At 49.8% G+C, this 20241-nt stretch overlaps 8 protein-coding genes across 8 annotated transcripts; 5 read left to right on the top strand and 3 right to left on the bottom strand.

The window, feature by feature from the left end:
* Nucleotides 1–1643: 1643 nt before the first annotated feature.
* Nucleotides 1644–2870, top strand: CABS01_07878 (glycoside hydrolase family 93; the record flags this gene model as incomplete). The annotated part of the gene is made up of 2 exons (XM_060541240.1): nt 1644–2206; nt 2276–2870. The coding sequence occupies 2 exons, from the start codon at nt 1644–1646 to the stop codon at nt 2868–2870; spliced, it is 1158 nt and encodes a 385-aa protein (XP_060402740.1).
* Nucleotides 2871–4305: 1435 nt separating this feature from the next.
* Nucleotides 4306–5205, top strand: CABS01_07877 (uncharacterized protein; the record flags this gene model as incomplete). The annotated part of the gene is made up of 1 exon (XM_060541239.1): nt 4306–5205. One exon carries the CDS (start codon nt 4306–4308, stop codon nt 5203–5205), a length of 900 nt encoding a protein of 299 aa, XP_060402739.1.
* Nucleotides 5206–5360: 155 nt separating this feature from the next.
* On the bottom strand, nt 5361–5834 carry CABS01_07876 (uncharacterized protein; the record flags this gene model as incomplete). Its single annotated transcript, XM_060541238.1, has 1 exon — nt 5361–5834. The coding sequence occupies one exon, from the start codon at nt 5832–5834 to the stop codon at nt 5361–5363; it is 474 nt and encodes a 157-aa protein (XP_060402738.1).
* Nucleotides 5835–6727: 893 nt separating this feature from the next.
* On the bottom strand, nt 6728–7924 carry CABS01_07875 (uncharacterized protein; the record flags this gene model as incomplete). The annotated part of the gene is made up of 1 exon (XM_060541237.1): nt 6728–7924. The coding sequence occupies one exon, from the start codon at nt 7922–7924 to the stop codon at nt 6728–6730; it is 1197 nt and encodes a 398-aa protein (XP_060402737.1).
* Nucleotides 7925–9596: 1672 nt separating this feature from the next.
* CABS01_07874 (uncharacterized protein) lies at nt 9597–12258 on the top strand (the record flags this gene model as incomplete). Its single annotated transcript, XM_060541236.1, has 5 exons — nt 9597–9627; nt 9686–10261; nt 10340–10868; nt 10938–11969; nt 12030–12258. The coding sequence occupies 5 exons, from the start codon at nt 9597–9599 to the stop codon at nt 12256–12258; spliced, it is 2397 nt and encodes a 798-aa protein (XP_060402736.1).
* A 714-nt stretch (nt 12259–12972) lies between these two features.
* On the top strand, nt 12973–14175 carry CABS01_07873 (methyltransferase CmcJ; the record flags this gene model as incomplete). Its single annotated transcript, XM_060541235.1, has 5 exons — nt 12973–13332; nt 13383–13470; nt 13540–13630; nt 13684–13969; nt 14038–14175. 5 exons carry the CDS (start codon nt 12973–12975, stop codon nt 14173–14175), a joined length of 963 nt encoding a protein of 320 aa, XP_060402735.1.
* Nucleotides 14176–15770: 1595 nt separating this feature from the next.
* CABS01_07872 (uncharacterized protein) lies at nt 15771–17378 on the top strand (the record flags this gene model as incomplete). The annotated part of the gene is made up of 1 exon (XM_060541234.1): nt 15771–17378. One exon carries the CDS (start codon nt 15771–15773, stop codon nt 17376–17378), a length of 1608 nt encoding a protein of 535 aa, XP_060402734.1.
* Nucleotides 17379–17605: 227 nt separating this feature from the next.
* CABS01_07871 (3-hydroxyacyl-CoA dehydrogenase) lies at nt 17606–19500 on the bottom strand (the record flags this gene model as incomplete). The annotated part of the gene is made up of 3 exons (XM_060541233.1): nt 17606–18675; nt 18733–19365; nt 19425–19500. The coding sequence occupies 3 exons, from the start codon at nt 19498–19500 to the stop codon at nt 17606–17608; spliced, it is 1779 nt and encodes a 592-aa protein (XP_060402733.1).
* Nucleotides 19501–20241: the final 741 nt, after the last annotated feature.

Here is a 20241-nt window from a genome sequence, read left to right as displayed (position 1 = left end):
AGGGGTACCAAGCACTCGGTGTGGACTACGTCCCATAAATGTTACAATCAAGAAACCTCTGCACGTATATCGTACACAGAGACAGCGACTGTATCTGTCGAGTGACTCTATGATACCTGTGTCGAATGAGTGAACGATAAGCTGAATTCGGCGTCCTACTTGTCTCATAGGTAGTTTAGCTGCATGAAAGCATCTATTCCAAGGTTGACATTTGCGTTGGATTGGTACTTCCGCGCCATTGACATCAAAATACAGGCGAGACTTTTCTAGATGCTGGGAACGACATCGACAGTCCTAATTAATCAGACAGAATTCGAAAGTCGAGTCAGTCATGGCCCAGGCTTTCAATGTCAGTGATCTTCACCTAGCGCATTCGTAAAGTTGCGGATCAAGCCAAGACAATAGCTTGAGGGCAACAAAGACTGGAAACATCGATTATTCGACCGGGTAAGCCCGAAAGATCTGCAATGCGCAGTTAGATCCAACATCACTCAAGGTACATAAGGTATGCGACTTCACGGTTGAAGCCACAGCGCCACTTGCGGACCTCGATGGCAGGCAGTCAGCAGTACAGTCATCTTTCTCTCATGGCAAGCTTGAAAAAGCATCTCAATTCAAGTGCTGGGTGGGCACTACACTGTTTTATTAAAACTGTATTCTTGTACTTGTGACTCAGAAAGAATTAACTTTCTTCGATAACAAGGTACTCAGAAGGTATGCGACTTCCACAGGGATGTTGACGATCGACGTGTTGACGATGTTTGGTGCCTGACGGAAGGAAAGCTGCCAAAAACCAACTGCACTGCGTTGTCCCGATACCTCGGCTCAAGAGTCTCGTTACCCCGGTCCGGACCTACCTACTCCTGTGGTGTGACGGGCATCGCATGATCCCAAGGGCGGCATCGTGAGGTTACGCCATTTGCGGGTCTGATTGCCAATTGGGCCCAAAGAGACACGTTTAAACGAATTTCTACCAAATCCTTCATGAAACCTTAGGCCTTGGAAGTTGCAGTTCAAGAACCCAAACTGTCAGTTGCACGTGTACTCCATACTTGTGAAGTTTTTCAATTTTGCTGATCCCCGGCAGGATCCGAAGAACAGTCGACCTCATTGGCGCGCGTCTTTAAGCTTCGGCAATCACCCATAAACATGGCTGGGATATCCCCACACAAATCCCCAGATCTCAACGGCAATGAACTAAGACGCGGGGAATGTAACACTGCCCTCGGCGAGCTTTTGACCGATGTGACGGCCTTTCTATGAGGTCACATTGCTGTCTGCGAAAACAAAACACACCATACGCGCCAATGATCACGGTGTCGGACCTGCATGTGCTGTCAGCTAACCCCAACACGGCCAACCTACCGTCTTGGGGGTGGATTACCATCACTCGTTTACGAGTCACGAAATCAAGGAAAGCTTTCCTCCGAGCTTGCGAAGCTATTGATGATGATCAGGTTGACATTGTCTTGGCGTTGACATCGTATCCCCTCACTCGAAGCTCAATGTGGGCGGCGTATATAACATACCCCGCTGCTCGAGCAATGCCGTCTCTCGTCCTCCTTCAAGGCACCTGACTCTCTCGCCGTCGGCCTCGTCATCTCTCAAATTTTCCACGAGATTAGTGTTCGGAAAAACACATCATGAAGTTCCTCGGAGCCGCCGTTGCTGGTATTGCCAGTCTGCTCTCCTACCAGGCTGTCGCGAGCCCCGTCCCAACCCCAGTCGAGGCCCGTCAAGCTACCGGAACCATCTCGAACAATGTCATCTTCTCCCCGCCGTCAAACGCTGGCTGGGTTGACCCCCGCGTCCTGTACGCTCGCACCATCCAGCTGGACTCGGGCGACCTGATCGCCACCTGGGAGAACTACTCCCCCGAGCCTCCCATCGTCTATTTCCCCGTCTACCGCTCTCAAGACGGCGGAGCCACCTGGGCTGAGATCGGCCGTGTTCAGGACACCGTCAATGGCTGGGGTCTGCGCTACCAGCCCTTCCTCTACGAGCTTCCGGAGGCGTTCGCTGGTTATCCCGCCGGCACTATCTTGCTCGCTGGTAACAGCATCCCGACGGATCTGAGCTTGACCAAGATCGATGTCTACGTCAGCACCGATGGCGGTGCCAACTGGGAGTTCCTCAGCAGTGTTGCCAGCGGAGGCGAGGCCCTGCCCAACAACGGCCTGACCCCCGTCTGGGAGCCTCACTTCTTGTAAGTCTGAGTCTAGCTTCACGAAACGTTCATCTTAGGGTAATTGCTAACCACTTCCTCCTCACGCAGGCTCCACAACGGCGAGCTCATCATCTACTACGCCGACCAGCGCGACACGAAGTACGGCCAGAAGCTGTCTCACCAGACCACCACCGACCTCAAGACCTGGAGCGCCATCGTCGACGATGTCCACGATGACAACGCCTACGAGGCACGCCCTGGCATGCCCGTCATCGCTAAGCTGCCCAACGACGACTTCATTTTCGCCTACGAGGTCTGCGGCACCGATGGCTGCCGCGTACACTACCGCCTCACGGCCGACCCGCTCAACATCCTCGCCGCCCCCAGCATCTCGCTTATCTCCACCTCCGGCACCCGCCCCGTTAGCTCCCCCTACGTTGTCTGGTCCCCTGTCGGTGGCGTCAACGGTACCATCGTGCTCAGCGGCGGCAGCCAGTCGAACATCTTCGTCAACCGGGCTCTGGGTGATGCTAGCGCTTGGGTCGAGTATGCTGTTCCTCAACCCAATGCTTACTCTCGTGCTCTGGCGGTGCTTGATGATGGTAGCAAGTTGGCTATTATTGGCGGTGGAAGATTGCCTCCTAGCAGCACCAACCAGGTTAGCATTAGTGTTGTTGATCTCAATGCATTGCTTGGATTGTAGACATATGTAGCCAAAGGAATGTGACAGTAATTCGAGAGACTTAAGATTGAAGATTGAAGATACAGATTAACAATAGCCATATCAACGCGCACAGCTTCCTACTCTCTGGGGATAGCTTCGATTACAGCCACACGTGCGGTCATCAGCTATGCACAAAGTCCTTGTTCCGTACCAAATTCATGTAGCACAATATTGAATGATCATACCAATGAGTGAGGCCATGGTCATAGCACGTACGACATTGCCCAGTGGCGCAGTTATCGCATGCGATAGACGCTAACCTCTCCCATTCAGGGCTGCATCAGGTGTCGATTTCCGCCCGGGATGTGAAGCGGGCAAACACAAGTGCGCAACCAAGAAGTACATACTAAAGTAGCACACAACCAGCTACTGTTCGCATAACTCCAGAGTTGGATGGCCCCCAACAGTCCTCACGACGTTGCTTGCCGTACAGTTCCACCAGAAACCGACGCCCTGATGGAATTTTACAACTCTTGGAGCATTATATAGCCAAGGTAGACTTCATGGAAGTTCAATACTAGTCTTTGATGAGCCAGGTTTTCCGCTCTTAGAGAAGAGACATTAGCCCTCGGTGCTTGATAAAAAGGCCGGGTTGCGTGTTAGATGTCTGAATGAGGCATCAGTGCAGTGAGAAAATTGGTTGCCTCGTCGTCTCAGTGCATGGTTGTTTCAAGAGTTCCGGGGTGTGTAAGGAGGCTAATGGCCTGACTTCAAGATATGAATTTTCGTAAGGTAGTGAAAGAAAACAAAAACCGTAGGAGGGTTTAAGAAGGATTTGAATGATTATTACAAAAGGTTGATGTTCCTTAAGGTCTATTTTCATCACAACAACTAATGAGACTACTTTGGCTAAAGAAGTGGCTATATATCAGTAGTTGCTGCTGATTGGACTCATCATTATTCTCCATAGGAGATGTTGTGTAGAATTACATGGCTACCAATGGCTATCATGTTTGGCCGGAGAAACTGGAAACAAGACTTAATCGAGACTTCGAAGAACTTCGATATAAGAAAAGCGATGATATCTAAAGCAGCGAAGTGCGAGGCATGATAATATGCACTTCGAGAAACAAAAGCGTCATATAGTTGCTGTCTTGAATTTGAAATGCGATCTCCAATATAACTACTTCGATGATGGGATACGCTGGCAAGGCAACGTGGCGCATGAAATACTGCCTCTCTAAGGATTTGCGCTCCATCTTAGTGCAGGAGGGTGTGTCACCCTCATCGGAACCGGGTGGTCAGCCTGCATCACATATGCGAGGCCGGCTGGCCTGCCTTCTGATAAATAAGTGCTTGGCCCAGACGCAGCGCTCTTTTGCGGCAAGCAACGTGACACTGAATATCCCCTTTAGCTCCATCCCGACACCCGCCCCAAACTGGCCTTTGGAAGGCATTTCACACGGCTGACAACATGACCTGCGAAAGCGGTTTCGAAGGAAATAGCGACATCTATGGCTTGGGCGTAAGGATCGGCGTTTACCTCCAATGGTGTACATCGATACTGGCTCAGAATTTCTATGAGCCTGCTGTCGAAGGGATGCAGGACGCCAACAGCACGTACCAGCTGGCCATGACATGCGGCTTCATGTTCATTACCAGTAGACCGAGCGAGGGGCTCAAAACAATTGAAGGTTACATTGCCCTGCTTTTTTGTTTTGCTGGTGCCTGCATTTCCTCCTTGCAGAATCGATCGGCCTTCTCCACCGTCCTGTCGAAAAATGGTGTCGGAGAACCTCCACGACGTCGTGTTCGAACCGCAGGCGATATGCTTCTCAACGCTATCATTTCTTCATACGGCATATGGTTTTTGTTCATCGGCATTGGGAAGCTCGAGCGCACCGTATGCCAGGAAAGGGCGTTCTTCTTCACGTCTGTGGCTTTATTTGGGTGGTTTCGGTTCTTCCTCAGCGCAGGCTTCATCTTGGGTCTTCTAGTGTCAACACTCTTGCTAGTCGCCCAGGCGATAATACTCATAAGCTGGGTTTCCAATAGTCTCGACAACAACATCAACATGAATCAACGTATCTTTGGCGGCGTGAACGACCCAACGCCTAATTCGACTCGCCAGAATCAGCGGGTAGATGTGACTATCTCTACAGGGCAGCTTTTTGGAAGCATGCTTGCGCTTGGACTGTTTATTGCGGCGGTGGAAGAGACTTTGGATTGGAACAACATTTCGGGTGTTCACCAGTGTGCTGATTTCAGCCAACTGTTTCCGCTGATGATAGGAGCCACAAACTTCGCTCGCGTCGCGGCACAGTTTCTCCTGGATCATGGGAAAGGAAAAATTGCATTGAAGTGGGCAAAATGAAGGTTTAGTGGTTGACAGAACAAGACCGTCAAAATTGACCGGCATGACTACGAACAATACCATGGAGCATTTGAAGCTGATGCCGGTGCGCTGTACGCGAAGTGCGTGAAAAAGTCTTGCGGTTCAGTCCTCTCTTTTGGTCAGATCTTCGGCCGTCATTTCCACCCGATAAGCTCAAGAAGTATTCCATTCTTATCTGCACTCCGGTTGTCTGCTTGTTCAACAGCGGCAAGGTTTCCAGCCATGTGGTCCTTGTCGGTAGTGCCATCGAGAACACAGATGTTCCAGCCGGATGCTGTTGTTTCTTCGACCATCTGCTGTAGTAGAGCTTCGTGGGCGCTGATGTGCTTTCTCTGGGCCCTGTACTGCACCGGCAGGCTGTCCAACAGCCATGAATTGCTAGCGTCAAAGATGCCAAATAATTGATAGACAATGCCTTCCTCCTTGCAGATGACGGCCACATCATGATCGTATCCTGTCTCTTTGCGAAACCAGTTCTGCACAAATGCTGGTTTTATACGCGAGTTCTTGAGTACTGAGCGCAGTTTTTGCGGCTTGACGTTCGAAAGGCCGAGATATCGGATGCCCCCCCGGTCCACAACTTGCTCCAGAGCGAGCCAGATTTCCATGATTGTTCTAGTGGGGGTCCTCGAGGCGTTGACGAAGTAACAGTCAATGCTATCTACTTTCAGTCGAGTCGAGCTTCCCATGACACTTTCCAAAGCGAGGATAGCAGGTGCCTCAGTGTTTGGCTGCTCCTGGCCTGTACTCCTCAGATGAGCAGACTTCGGGATTGGAATGTACTTTGATTGAAGGAAAAGATCACCTCGTCCGACCGAATCTTGCTCATTTGTCTGTGCAAGAAGGAAAGCCGATGTGGCCTGACCATCAAGTGTCTCGTCATGATGTATAGTGCCAGCTGCAGTATCGATGCCTCGATATCCCACGCTGAGTGCGGTCCCAATATCAGGACATGGTTTGTGTCGTCTTCTTGCCGTACCATACAATATTTGCGGTAACGGGTTTCCGTTGATTAAGGTCGGAGACATAGGAACTTGATCCAAATGTTGGAAAACTTCAATGTGAGTGGATCGTTTGTCGGATCCCTTAAAACGCTTTTGTACGTATCCACCGGGCCCGGATGGAGTGCCGTCAGTTAAAGATTGAACAAAATACGCAGCTGGTACAGAGGAGGGGCTCGGGTGTATTTTTCAAGGTCATATACATAGACAATGCCAACAAGAAACCCCTTGTGCTTAGCCTTGTACGGCGCACCAAGGCCCCCTGTAGCAGAACTGGGCGTTGGTTCAGTGCTGTGGTACCGGTACGTGTGAGTGACATGGGCCTACTGCTCACTCCTTGCTTACCCACCCCCTCCATCATGTAGAGTCAACATTTATGTCACTCACTTTGCATGAAATATTTGATTTAAGGGTGGGTGGACTAGGGTGACAGACGTTGTTGGGTCTTCAATATGATAACAGGAAACCTGGCTTTCCGCATGCATGGAAGGAAATAGAAATCAATAAGCACTACACCAGCGTCCACCAAGAGGGAGCTTGTTCTTCTCCAGAAGCTCGAGCCTAGCCTCATTCTTGCCGTCGTCTGCGTACTTTTCCTGAATCTCCTTCTCCAGCATCATCCAATCTGGTTCGTTGTCTTCCACCGTCGTTGTATCCGAAAGAGTGAGATCTCCTACAGCTAAGGTATCTGTGTCGCTTTCGGAGTTTTCCCAATCATCGACAAATCGAACCGTGATCTCATCGCTCTCGCCCTGCAAAATACTAGCGTCGGTTGTCCAGTGGAACAAGTCGCTGCCAGTATTGAGATGAGGCCCAAAACCGTTGAACTCGATGACCTTGGCATCCCACCTAATACTATCCTGACTCGGCGGGGTCACCAAAACATCCATGGTGCAGGTGTCAAAGGGAATGTGGCCTTTGACGTTATTCCATACATCAACCACGGCTTCCACGAGGCCATCCGAGTAGCGCTCACGCCATCCTTTCTTTTCCCACCAAATATCTTGACTGACAGCAGTGACTTTCCCCTTGTAGCAGAAGACACGGAGCTCATGTTCAAGCCTGATTTCCGGTGACCATCGCTCGACTACCAAGGCCTCACCTGGGTCTTCGCTCCAGACTCCGTCCGCAAGAGCCAGCAGTCGGCCAGCAACCCTACCACTTGTGAGAAGACGGCCGAGAACAACTTCAGCGGTGGGCGGAAGAGGATCCGGCTTGGCAGTAGGTGCTCCGTTTGCGAAGCTGTCCTTGGCTGATGTCGCACTGAGTCTGATGAAGATAGGGTCCTTGCACACCTTGGTAGCGTCGTCCAAAATAGACTGAATACTGGCAACAACGAACTTCCCTTCTGGCGTGCCGAGAGCAATCCTCATATTGGAGTTGAGCATCTTTTGTAACACATAGCCGAGTTTAGCCAAGAGCTCGGCTGAGAGTGTCTCGATTTTCAAGACTTCAGTCGCCATGAAAGGCGTCAGCTGATCAGAATACCAGAGATGGTAAAGGTACTTGTTGTTTCCTTCGGCATATAATGCATCGAACTCTTTGGTACCGACAGAAATCTCATCACCCCATGGGTGCATTGTATGATGGTTGTGAGAGTTAGCCCCAGCATGATGACGGAATGGGTCATCAGCCACAGGGAGTGCGAAGGAGTAGACATCGGATGTGACCCATTGAACCACAAATTTGGAAGCCATATCAGATATTGCGGTGGAAGGTTCGTATAAAAGTGACCGCAGAACGCAAAGAGGACCATAGTGAATGTGAGATAGGGCTAGAGCAGGGGCTGATTTCCAGTATATATACCACCCGCTCCTAGGGATTTGCCAGTTTAGAGCACTATCCATATTATGAGTTGTCCGTCCTTGCTCATGGCTACCACCAGGGTTACCCAGGCTCTTTTCCCCTCACATAGTGGTCCGCCATCGAGAATCCCGTCACGTCGGAATTCCAAAAGCTGTATGAGGTTATGCCGCTGCCTGATGTCACCGTGTCAGCAAATTAATACATGAGACGTCATTGGCCACCACAATCAGTAAGGGAAGGCAGTGTGTCAGCTTTCAAGTTGTGTGACTTATCATCTATCCTTTTTCGTCGAGACGTACCCTCTGGCACACCGGGCGTCGTGTGATCAGCCACATATTCAATAACCAACCAAGCAGCCATCAGCGTTCACAAGCCTGTATCGATCAGTCCATGCTCACATACCAAATTAACCGGAAGCCCGCATGGTAGCTTGGACTTGTGCCGTTCCGCTTCCATCCTCGTAGTCAGGCGGAGCTGTCGTACCATCTCACTGCATGCGCGGGACTTGTCGAATTGGTGTTTATCTTTGAATCTCTACTTGATTGCTGAGGTCGGGCACAAGGCAAAAGTCAGAAGATCTACTACAGTATTAGAAAGACGGTGCATAAGAATAACTCCACTGTGTCAATAAAATCAGCGCTTCCAGATTTTCCGATGCCTTTTCGACTTTCGCTCCTGCAAAGTTTACGACCACGGACGTAACGTGTTGTATCACGGAACCTAAAGCTATCTGATAGGACTTAATCAACGGGGCCTCCTAAGCAATTGCAGTCATGGCTTTCCTCTTATCAAGTTAAGCAACTAATTTGAGAGAATGCTACTCACTGTTGCATTGGATTCTCTTCTTTTCACGCTATTTGGCAGCCATTTATCCAGATCGAGTTCCTCTGCAAACCAGTACGCAAACGAACCCCGCACCAAGCCATGCAGTATTTCCATTCGGATTTATACGCAGGAAATACCAATTCTCCCTTCAACTTTTGGACACCGATTTCGCACAATAAATTGTTGCTCAGCCTTGTTCGCATACAATGACTCAAATCAATCAACGCCAGGACTGGGAAGGGCCATTGAAGCTACTGCAAAAGCAGCTCTACGAGGAAGAACTCTGCCGTTTGCGGGAATGTAGATCTCTCGCTGTTTTTCAAGACCAGCTAGAAACACTCAAAGAGGATCGGGGAGCTCTCCAATTCGAAGGATCATGGAAGTTTCTCCAAACCGTGGTCAAGCGGCTTAGCCCTATAGTAGCAGCTGTTGAGTACGTTGCCCCTAGTCTAGGCATTCCTTCATGCATGTGGGGGGCCATGATTCTACTTCTTGATGTTAGTTATCCCTTGGTTTTCATTGCGTCTGAATGAACGACATTGCTAAAGTGGTATCATCTAGGCCGTGAGCTTGAGAAAGCAATATTTGGACACCGTTCTCGGGTACTACGATGGCTTAATTTCGATTCTGCCATGCCGAGAAAATCTCAAGTCGATAATGGCAGATAATCCAGAGCTTGAAGGGGTTGTGTTGAATTTCTACAAACACTACCTCGATTGTAGTGGGCAGTTTCTCCAAATGTTCTCTCCAAGACGATCTGTCGCCAAGCGTTAGTGGCACAATGAAGCGAAAAACTGGCACGTATCTGACTCGACATCATTTGACAGGGTTTTACCGGAGGGTTCTTTTTCTTCGTAACCTTTATGGGCTCTCAGATTCCATGAATGCTCTCAAGTCAGCGGCAGAAAAAGCTACAAAAGCATACCGAATCACCTCGGAGCAACAACGTCAAAATATTATACAAGAGGATCTGAATCAGATCAAATCAGCCGTCGAACAAATGAACCGAGATCCACCCCAAGAGTCTCTCAGCCGGCTTGCGTATGTTCGATCTAGCAGCTTCAGGCATACACTCCCCCCCAGCGGCATCACATTCACTGGGCGATCGGCAGAGTTGAAAGCACTACATACCTACCTTGGTCCTCTTACTGAATCAGACCATGACCAAACTCCTGGTCTGCGTTCTGTCGTTTTATGGGGCCTTGGTGGGATGGGCAAATCGCAGCTCGCATTAGCCTACGCCCATCAGCATAAATCTTCATACAAGGCTTGTTTCTGGATACAATGTGAAGATTTGGTCAACATATGCAATGGATTCATGAAGATTGCGAGAAAACTTGGTTATGAGCCTGCGGGCTTAGAGGCAGACGTACTAAGCGTCAAAAACTGGCTGGAGAACGAAGGTACTCGCGCAACAGGTTCCAAATATCCCGTACTTTCATTTTAAATACTGGCGCTAATATCTAGTCTTTTCGGGGCAGGAAAACAGTGGCTTCTTGTGTTAGACGGTGCGGACATGGGGCCAACCCCTGAGTTTCTCCAGCAGTACTGGCCATCGGGAGACGAGGGCTCCGTTCTTGTGACAAGCCAAGATAAACAATGGCAGATTTCCGACTATGTCCGCCACAACCTTGAAGTTTCCAGTCTATCTGAAGATGATGGACTTCAGTACATTAATCAGTTTATGAGGAATCACGGAAGGAGTGTTGGACCAAGAGAGGCGGCGACGATTCTTGCAGAGTCAGGCAGGCTGCCCCTGGCATTACATCAAATGCTTTCCTTCATGGTGACCGAGAGCCTTAGTGCAGAAGAGTTTTTGGACCAATTTATGAATAGCAGATCAGTGGATGACTGGGACATGTCGACATCGCGCAATCTGGCAACTTTTCTCAACCTCGCCTTCAAGAACCTCAACGATCCGACGAAGAAGGTACTCGAGAATTTATCGTTACTCGATGTCAATCGAATTCCTGGTTTCCTGGTGAAGAAAACGAAAGAACTTTTGGCTAGGTAAGTCAGCACCTGGATTAAGGCACAGAACCCTCGAAATAACTCAAGGAGCCGTCTAACTTACAACAGCGATGGCGCACAATTCAATCATTTGACTCGATACTCCCTCATAAACAAATCAAAAGATGATGGCGATTTCTACGAGATGCATCCGCAGGTCAAGAGACAAGTCATCCTGCGTATGCCCCCAGAACACCTGAAAGAAAGGGCACAGTGGGTTACCGGCCAACTTCGAGAGTATTTCCCTCGCCAGTCAGTCTTTGGCGCTGAACTAGACGACACAAATCCAAATTGCCCATCATTGATAGCACATGTACTAGCTTTTAAGACGACCATAAATCGTTACAACTGCGATATTCAAGATATCGAGAACCTTGCTAGCTTGTATCTAGATGGCGGCATCTACTCTTGGGCCCGTGGGCTACTCGAGGTCGGACGAGACCTCACCGACGCAGCAAGGACGCTGTGCGGAACAGGCAAAGTTTCTCTGTTCACCAAAGCACAGATATTCTCCTTCCATGCTTCCATCATCTCCGACAGTGGGAGACTCAGGGAGGGCCTCCGCGAATTCGAGTACGCACTCATCTTCAGCATGCGCTACGTTTCCGAAACGGAAGACTCTGAGCCTTCGGAGCCCCTAGCACTACTTTCAAATGCCTATAACAATGTGGCGGCAGCCCATAACCGCCTCGGCAATTTTGAGGAGGCTTCAAGGTACAACAACCAGGCCTTGAGCTTAAAGATGAGTTTGGAAGAACGCGGTCTTCCTATGTCCCACTCCCTCTGTCTAACATACCAAACGATGGCCTATACAAAAGCACAGCAAGGGGACATTGCGGGTTCAGTTTCGTGCTTTGAGAAAGCCATCGAATACGGCTCTGTGTCTGAAGAATCCATTCCGAGATTGGCATTGGCGCAACATAACTTCGCACATCTTAGGCTATTGGAGGGCAATCTTAAAGATGCCTGTGATCTATTCTTTACAGCTTGGGGAACCAGAGCTGAGAAACATGGCGACCACCCAGATACGGGTATTTCACAACACATGCTAGCTCATTGCTATCATAAATTGGGGGGAAAGGAAAACTTGGAGTTTGCTAGGTTTGCTCTAATCTATTTGAAGCCTCAAACAAGGCAGGCTTGACTGACATCACTCACTAGATCGTTATTGCAACAGGCAGTCGTACTGTTCGAGGAGCGACTTTCGGAACCCGACAATAAGAGATTAGCCTGGTCTCTGTTTAAGCTTGCGCTGGTTCAAGATGAACTTGGAGATCTCAAGGCTGGAGAGAACCGTATAAGGGCAGAGGAACTGTATTTCCAGGAAACGGGACATTCCGAAGTCACATTGACCGAGGATCTACTCAATGATTTAGTGCCATATATCTAACGTACTTTAAGGTAGTTAGGGATAGATGATATCGCGCCCTGCGCCTCCACCCCTTTAAACTTAAGCACGAAAAGAAAGAAAAACTCGGCACAATTACGTATATATCGAAAGATCATACATCACTATTGCAAGATTTGCTTCACAGATGATGTCGCTATATAAAGTGTCGCCGATTTACCTTCGTCGTCGTCTGAATACGTTACTCTTCTTCTTTTCTCGAGAAAGTAGAAAATTATGCACAGAATCCATGTTGATCTACGAGTCAAGCAGTGGAAACGCGTTTTCTCAGCTGCATGCACCGTGAAAACCGGGGGAGGGGGGACGTCATAGGATTCCGGCGAAGCCCAGAGCCTACATGAACTCAACCCATCCCATGTCACTGATACGCGGCTTGATTTCCTCTGCAATTCAAAAGTCATTGACACCCTCCTTCCTCTTTCAGCAACACACCCGCATAAAGTCTAGTTGCTGCCACACCTGCTGCAGAGTCCCTTAGACCCGATGGTAGCCTCGCTAAGCCTCAATGTACAGGGTCATTTGGACTCCCAATACATTTCATTCCGAAGTGCACGCTGGAACTTTCTGAAGACCCTTCGCTTCTCCCTCCTACTTAAGAATGGTATCTTTTCGAAGACAGAATTCGGCAGCAACCGCCCAGTCTCTCAAAATTCGTTCGCAGTTTGTTCCGCAGGAGCACCTATCTATTTCCGTGAAATGGATACACAGGAAGACCATGAAACACTAGGGAAGATCGGATACCTGAAGCGGCTTGAACTCTATGGAACAGAAAAGCCGTATCAAATAACGGTCCGCCCGAAGTATGTCCAAGACTCGGACGCGCAGAAGACAAACATTGTTATCGATCCACAGGTCGTCAAGATTACTGATATCATTAATCGACGGGGTGAATTTAGCACGGATATTCAGGGTTTCGAGCTCGCCACTTTTCCCAGTTCATTATCCTCTGATGAACTCCAGGACTTAGACGAGATTGAGTCTCGTTACTATGCCGAAGCCAAGGAATTTCTCATGCGAAGATATAATGCTCACAGAGTGCTCATATTCGATACGACGGTATGCTCAGTCTGTCGTTCATCCAAGATATCAAGTGTAACGCAATATAGATTAGACGCTCGAAACCAGGTCGCAACACGGACACTACCCTCCTCAAGAACCAACAAATTCTAGGGCCATCCATTGACTGTCATGTCGGTAAGTCACCCTAGACTGTCTCCCAAACCTGCTCGAAAGATCTGACTTTAACGACGTGACTCTCCGTAGATCAAAGCCCCAATAGCGTTCGCAAGAGAGTGAGGAAGAACTTTCCTAATGACGCAGACCAGCTATTGGCTCAGCGCGTGCAAGTGGTCAAGTAAGCTGATCTAGACCAGCCCGCGTCTTTAGATCTGACAGACCCTATCACAGCATATGGCGAGCTCTCCGCTTCCCATGTCAAATCCGTCCTTTGGGCTTGTGCGACTACAGATCGACCAGACCTGGAGACTATACACCAGCTGATCTTGTCTCATCCGTTTGGGAAGGCGAGACATTGCAAATTTACCACAACCCTAACCACGAGTGGTGGTTCGCCAGCAAGATGGAAGCGGACGACGTGCTTCTCATCAAAATGTTTGACTCTGAGGGAGAAAGGGAGGGTAACGAAACGGCCATGTGTGAGTACCTTCTAGAATTCTTCTTTTCCATGAGTCAAGTTCTGCTTCTGGTATCGAGTCTTGCGGTCTTACCTAGCATGCACGTGGTTCGATATTTTCTAACAAGCACGCTTCGCAGGTACACCTCATTGCTCTTTCGACTGGGAAGACGCCCCTGAGGGATCGCATGGGCGAGAGAGCATGGAAATCAGAGCAATTATATTTTCTGAACTCTAGGAAGCTTGAGACTTTCAACTTTGGGTAATAATAGAAAGCTCCACACTCATTTGATTGAAACGAATTCACTGTGCAATTTCCAGAAGACTTTATGATATTAATGAGAGTTTTGATATCTTCCCCCTTTCCGCTGCTATCAAGTCATAACAATCTTCTTGGACAACACATGGATTAGAGTAAAGAGTGTTTCTCCATGAAAGAATGTCACGGATAAATTTCATTCCTATCAATATGCGACACGTCCTCGAACCAAGCTTCGTATGGTGCTGAGTATCTAATTTGATTAATCATTGATGGGATGCAGGGTAAGGTGTTAAAACTCACTTGAATCAGCCGGCCTTGTTGACGAAGTCATCGTCGTCGTCTTCATCATCGTCGTCGTCCTCATCAGGATTGGGCTGCTTCGGCTTCGCAGCATTACTCTCCTTCTTGGCGGCTATCTCCGCAGCCTTCCGACGAGCTTCGAGCTCATCCTTTACCCATTTCTTCCACGGCTGAGATCTCTGGTCTTCATTTGGGTTGCTAGATACCATGTTGCGTGATGATGTTGAAATATTCAAGCTGACAAAGTTTTAGGGGCGAAGTTTTGATGCAAGACCGCGAAACATTGGCGCTTGAGAGTTTCACAGCCTCGAAAACAGGCCCCGAGGCTTAAGTATCCCTCTGTGTGGTATCATGCTCATAAATAGATCAGAATGCCTTGAGAGCTCTCTTCCAGCATCTGGCCAACATCACGCTCCGAGCTGTTTGCCGATGGTATGCGTTAATGCATCCTGCTTTTGCCATCCTTCCGTATGCACGGGAAGATGTTGGAACACGTAGCCTGGTGGTTGTGGGTGTTGTGTCACCACACCGCTCGGCGAATCTGACACAAAGCTACATCGAGAAGGTCATCATATAATTTCATCGGGCGCGGGTGAAACAGACCACAGCTATCTTGTATGGCTGTTCTAGGTTCCTGCAATTGATCTCAATCAACCACACAGTCTCTGATTGGTGAAGCGTAACTGACAGTCTTCTTTCATTGACTGGAGCCCCGCACACCTTTTACGGCAGTAATGTCACACTGTGGATGCGTGTGCCTTCGGGCATTTGGGACAATTTGAGGGGATGGAATATTCGCAGCCTGCCTTGAATGTGCATCAGGACTGAGATATCATAACTGCAGCCAGCTGGTTGTCAGAAACTGTGATCCAAGCCTTGGAATAATTTCGTCTGATTGGATGGCTGACATACCCGAACTGCATGCTCCTTCCATTGGGGTCAAGTATAGGTACTTTTATGAACACACAGCAATCATTCCTCTGAAGCCAAGGTATGCACAGGCAGCCACGCAGCCTGATTATCTGGTGCCACCTGCCTGTCTTACAATTCACAACAAATATTCCTGTAAGAGGCAATACCTACCTACCCATCATTGGGACATTCCCCTCCTTCTCACGCAGACAATGATTTTCGACCGCACCAAACGCAAGGTTCTGAGTGGCAATCCCGACCCCGTCCAAATTCTCACCCTCTCCTGATCTTTCGTTAACAAGACTTCTTATGTGTGACCTTTTCGGCCGCCTCTTTCGTCCCCTGCAGGGCTCTAGCAGTAGCTACCCTCAGCGAGTTCCCGCAACCATGACCGCGAAAATCGAGGAAGTGATCCGGTCACGTCTTGGCGTAGTGGAGGAAATACTGGAAATCACACATCAGCCTGCTTTGTCGATGGGCGTCATCCATCATGGGAAAGAAGTCTTTAGACACAATCGGGGCATTATCAACAATGAGACTGGCCAAACACCAGACAGCGATACTCTGTACTGCATTGCATCCCTTTCGAAAGCGTTCGTTTCTGCCGCTATAGACATTCTCGTCCAACGTCAGGAGCTGAGTTGGGACACAACAGTGGCCCAAGTTCTTCCAGGGTATGGTCGATATGATCAAGATGCAATGCTCAATGGCATGACGCTTCGAGATATCTGCTCTCATCGGACTGGCCTTCATGGTCTAGACGAGATAATTCAGGGTATGGACGGGCGTATCCTCCTTCCGAAAAGCGAGGTTGTCAATGTCGTCAACGCCCTGCCCAAAAAGTTCGGATTTCGGACAGACTTCCACTACAACAACGCCCTATTCGAATTGGCCGGTGCAATAATTGAACGGATTTCTGGATCCCAGACCTGGGGACACTTTCTCAAGGAAGAGCTGTTCGACCCACTAGAGATGAAGCGGACAACGGCCTTTCGCAGCGTCCACAAGACCGACGACAACATTGCTACGCCATACATGTGTCTGACAGACGGCTCGCTATGCAAAATAGCCCCCACCGAGCTATCTGCGGATTCTATGAACGGTGGCTCTGGAGGACTCCGCAGCTCCGTGAATGATCTGCTCAAGTGGTGTTCCAGCCTGTTGGCATCCTTTGATGAGAAAAGCACCGCCAACCCCATTCGTCACAGATCACCAATCTTTGATCGCGCCAATATGGCCAATCCGAGCTCTGTTGAGGATGGCGACTACTGCACCGGGTGGTGCTATCACCAAACCCCCTCAAAGCTGGGATTAATCTCCCCTAATCGAAGCCTGCTCTCACCAGTTCTCGGGACCAATTCTGAATCCTTACTCGTCTACGGCCATCAAGGCGACGTTCCCGGGTATACGTGTTCCTTGTATCTTATCCCAAAGACTCAGTCTGCTATTGTCGTCCTATCCAACGGTACTGGCCTCTCTGACGCTACCGACTGGATTGCCCAGGATATCCTCCAGGCGATGTACAGCCTGAAGCCAACCGTGGATTTTGTCTTCACTGCGCATCAGGCATCCATTCTATACAAGACCACGTTCAAGAGGCTGTTTCAGTTGCCTCTCGAGGAACATAGAAAGATGGGTACGCCTACTCCGCCCTTGGACGACTTCACTGGGGAGTATGTAATGGAGAACCTGGACATCGCCACTCTCAACATCAAAGCTGGCCCGGAAACCTCATCAACTGGTCTTCGAATGAGAGTCAATGGTCTCGCGGACCAGGAGTACTACTTGTGGCATTATCATGCGGACGTATGGTGTTATCTTCCGGAGAGCGCTGACCAATGTTTGAGACGTGGTCTCGACAGAAGTGACTGGACCTCATACCTTATCTCATTTCAGAGGGATGCAGAAGGTCAAGTCGAGAAGTTGGGATGGGATATGTGTGGTGTGAGTGTTGTTTTCTACAAACGAAAAATGAGATTATGGGAGCACTGTTGAATCTTGATGGATGGTGAGAGAATGGAATATGAAGCTGGTGACGGGAAGCAAGGATGAAAAGGCGCAGCAAAGGCCGTAGTTACGTTAGTTAACTTCAATTGACAAGATAACCGCCCAAGCCGGGATATCGATCTATAGCTTCTATACACAACTCTCGCCAGAACAACTCCCATGACCCAAAACGCCATCTAAACCATCTTCTATCCTTTGATCTGAAGTGACCAAGTCTAAATTCGAAGAACAGCAATACCGGAGATAGTGCGATTATCATCAGAGAAGATCTTCTTCTTCTCAGATCCATCCACATTGCAGCGATAAATGCTGCCGCCAAGATCGCTGAAGTAAACATGTCCGTTCTCCTGGTCCAGCTTGACACCGATCGCCTCATTGAGATGTCTCACCAAGATCTCATACTTCTTGGACCCCTCAGACAGCAACAACAATCCCGTCATAGGATCGATATTCGCCCGGTTGAGCGTGTTGCCCTTGGGAATCTCTCCACGGTCAGTCCAGAAAATAGTATGTGTCTCCTCGTCAACTTCCAAGTCAATCGGCTCTGGCAAGTCGCTAAGGAAACACTCGATATCGTCTCTCGTCTCAGCCGTCTTGCCCGCCGGCATCTCAATGTTCGCGCAGAAGATGCGGCCCTGTCCGGACTTTGGCGCGCCCTTTTGGGTCCAGTAGAACTTGCCCAGCTTCGGCGCGACGGAGATACCGACGCACCAGGTCTTCAGATCCGAAGCGTCGTTGCCACCAATGACGAGTATCTCGAGGTCGCTTCCGTCGAGGTTGGAGCGGTAGACTTTCATACCCTCGCGGTCGCAGAAGTAAATCTTCTTCGAGGCCGGTTCGATGACGAGTTGTTTGGGCGTGTTGATGGTGCCGGGCTCGAAGAGGGACTTGACGTCTGTACCATCGATGTTCGAGGATAGGACGGCGCCGTCTTGCTTGCCTGGTGTACCCATGCACGTCCAGATCATGCGCTGAGTGTCGTTGGCGTCAATGTCGATGCCGTCGGGGACGTGTTGCCGGTCGACCAGGACGCGCTCTAGTTTGCCCTCCGACGAGAGCTGGAGGACTTGTCCGGAGGCTGAAGCGTCGTTTTCGTTCGCCAAGCCGAGGTCGAGGGCGACGATCTTGGGGAGATGGGGGTAAAGACCACCCTTTGCTGACTTGTTGCCGAGACGGCCCTTGGAGATGTACTCGCGTTGCAGGAAGTCGACTGTGTTCTCGGGAGACAGGCCGCGCTCCTTGACGTAGTGGTCTTCGATGAAGGCGACGGTGTCGAGACCGACCTCTGTGATTTCGTTAGCTGCTTGATCTGCGGAAAACTTGCGTATGAATGCAAACTTACCGTCCATCATCGTGCAAGGACCCTTGCCGTGTTTGCTGAGTTCGTAGAATAGCGTATCAATCTCCTCGGGACTCGACACGCCTTCAGCGAGAATCGACAATGTCTCTCTCTTAATCGCAGCCCACAACCGGTTGAAAACAAAGCCGGTAGACTCCTTGCGCGCAGTAAACGGTCTCGTTCCAACCTCCTTCTGCCTCTCCGTCATGAAGGGGAAGATCTCCGGGCTCGTGAAGCCGTCCGTCATCAGCTCGACGACCATGTTGTGTGGGGGCATGTAGTAATGTGTGTTCATGATGCGTGTCTTGGTCTCATCCCTCACTTTGCCGAGCATTTCTGAAGATCTGTACGACGAAGAGTTGCTGGCGAGGATGGCGTCTGCGGGGGCGTGAGCCTCCAAGTCGGCAAAGGTGTCTGTCTTGATTTGGATCCGCTCAGGGACGGCTTCGATTACGAGCCAGGCGTTCGCGACTGCAGTTTCGAGGTCGGTAAAGACTTGAACGGTTCCGGGGCGCTTGCGGCCTGATGCTGGGTATGTGTCGACATTTTGCTTAACGTAGTCCAGGCAGGGCTGGTATTGCTTGAGGTCGGGCTCGCGGACCTGGACGTTGTAGCCGCCGGATGCCCATGTGCAGGCTGATATGGTACGTCAGGATATCATTCAAGAAGTGTGCTCAGGAGTGAACCGAACTTACCAATGCGACGGCCGAGTACGCCGCCTCCCAGCACAGCAACCGGGCGGTCGCCGTAGTTTGATGGTAGTGAAGTCATTGATGTGTTGGAAACGTCAGAGTTGAGAATTAAAGTAAGGGTTCAGGGTCTAATGATGTAAGATCTACAGTGCAGAATGATACATCAGAAAAGCCAAGACGGCAGATGAACTTATATATGCATCAAAGACAGGGTTGCAGATCAGTCTAGAAGCTAGAGAAAGCTTTCGTCGAACATTTTGGCGGAGCACATCGTCATTCCCCTGAGCGCTCGCAAGTCGCCGAGGTTGCCGGAGACCCATCAAGTCGGTCATCGTGGGTCCCGATAACGAGCCTGCAATCCTTAGTAAGTGGTCTTGAGCGGTCTGGTTGGTGGCGCGAAGCAAACAGCAGAGGGATAAACGCATTGACGGCTGTGGGTATGACGCAAGTTTCGATGATGGGCCTTGGACTATGAATCGGGTTTCGGTGCCGATCGCGGGTCGGTGTCGCCGGTACAGGATCCACTTTAATATTGAAAACGTTGATTTCCCATATGGAAGTCAAAAGGCCCATTGAGGTGTCGAGAACAACCTGGATGATGATGGGACCAAGCTATGATAAGAACAACGTCAATTCCGTCTTATCATAATGAGCGCGAAACAGCGAGATTGAGCTGCTTTACGAGCAGACGCTACCTTTGGTTTGGGAAAAAGAGTTACATCTCAAATCCGTCACCTCGGCACTTGGTGGGGCGGGCCCGTTCTTTTAGTTCCGGCCTCGGCAGCCGCAAGCTTGTAAAGTGGGCCCGTCAGCTCCCGGC

Source organism: Colletotrichum abscissum (genome assembly GCF_030869225.1).
Source record: "Colletotrichum abscissum strain IMI 504890 chromosome Unknown Scaffold_17.1, whole genome shotgun sequence".
In the NCBI taxonomy this organism is placed as follows: Eukaryota; Fungi; Ascomycota; class Sordariomycetes; order Glomerellales; family Glomerellaceae; genus Colletotrichum; species Colletotrichum abscissum.
The sequence above is the reverse complement of the archived record's forward strand: the minus strand, read 5'-3'. Positions and strand labels throughout refer to the sequence as shown.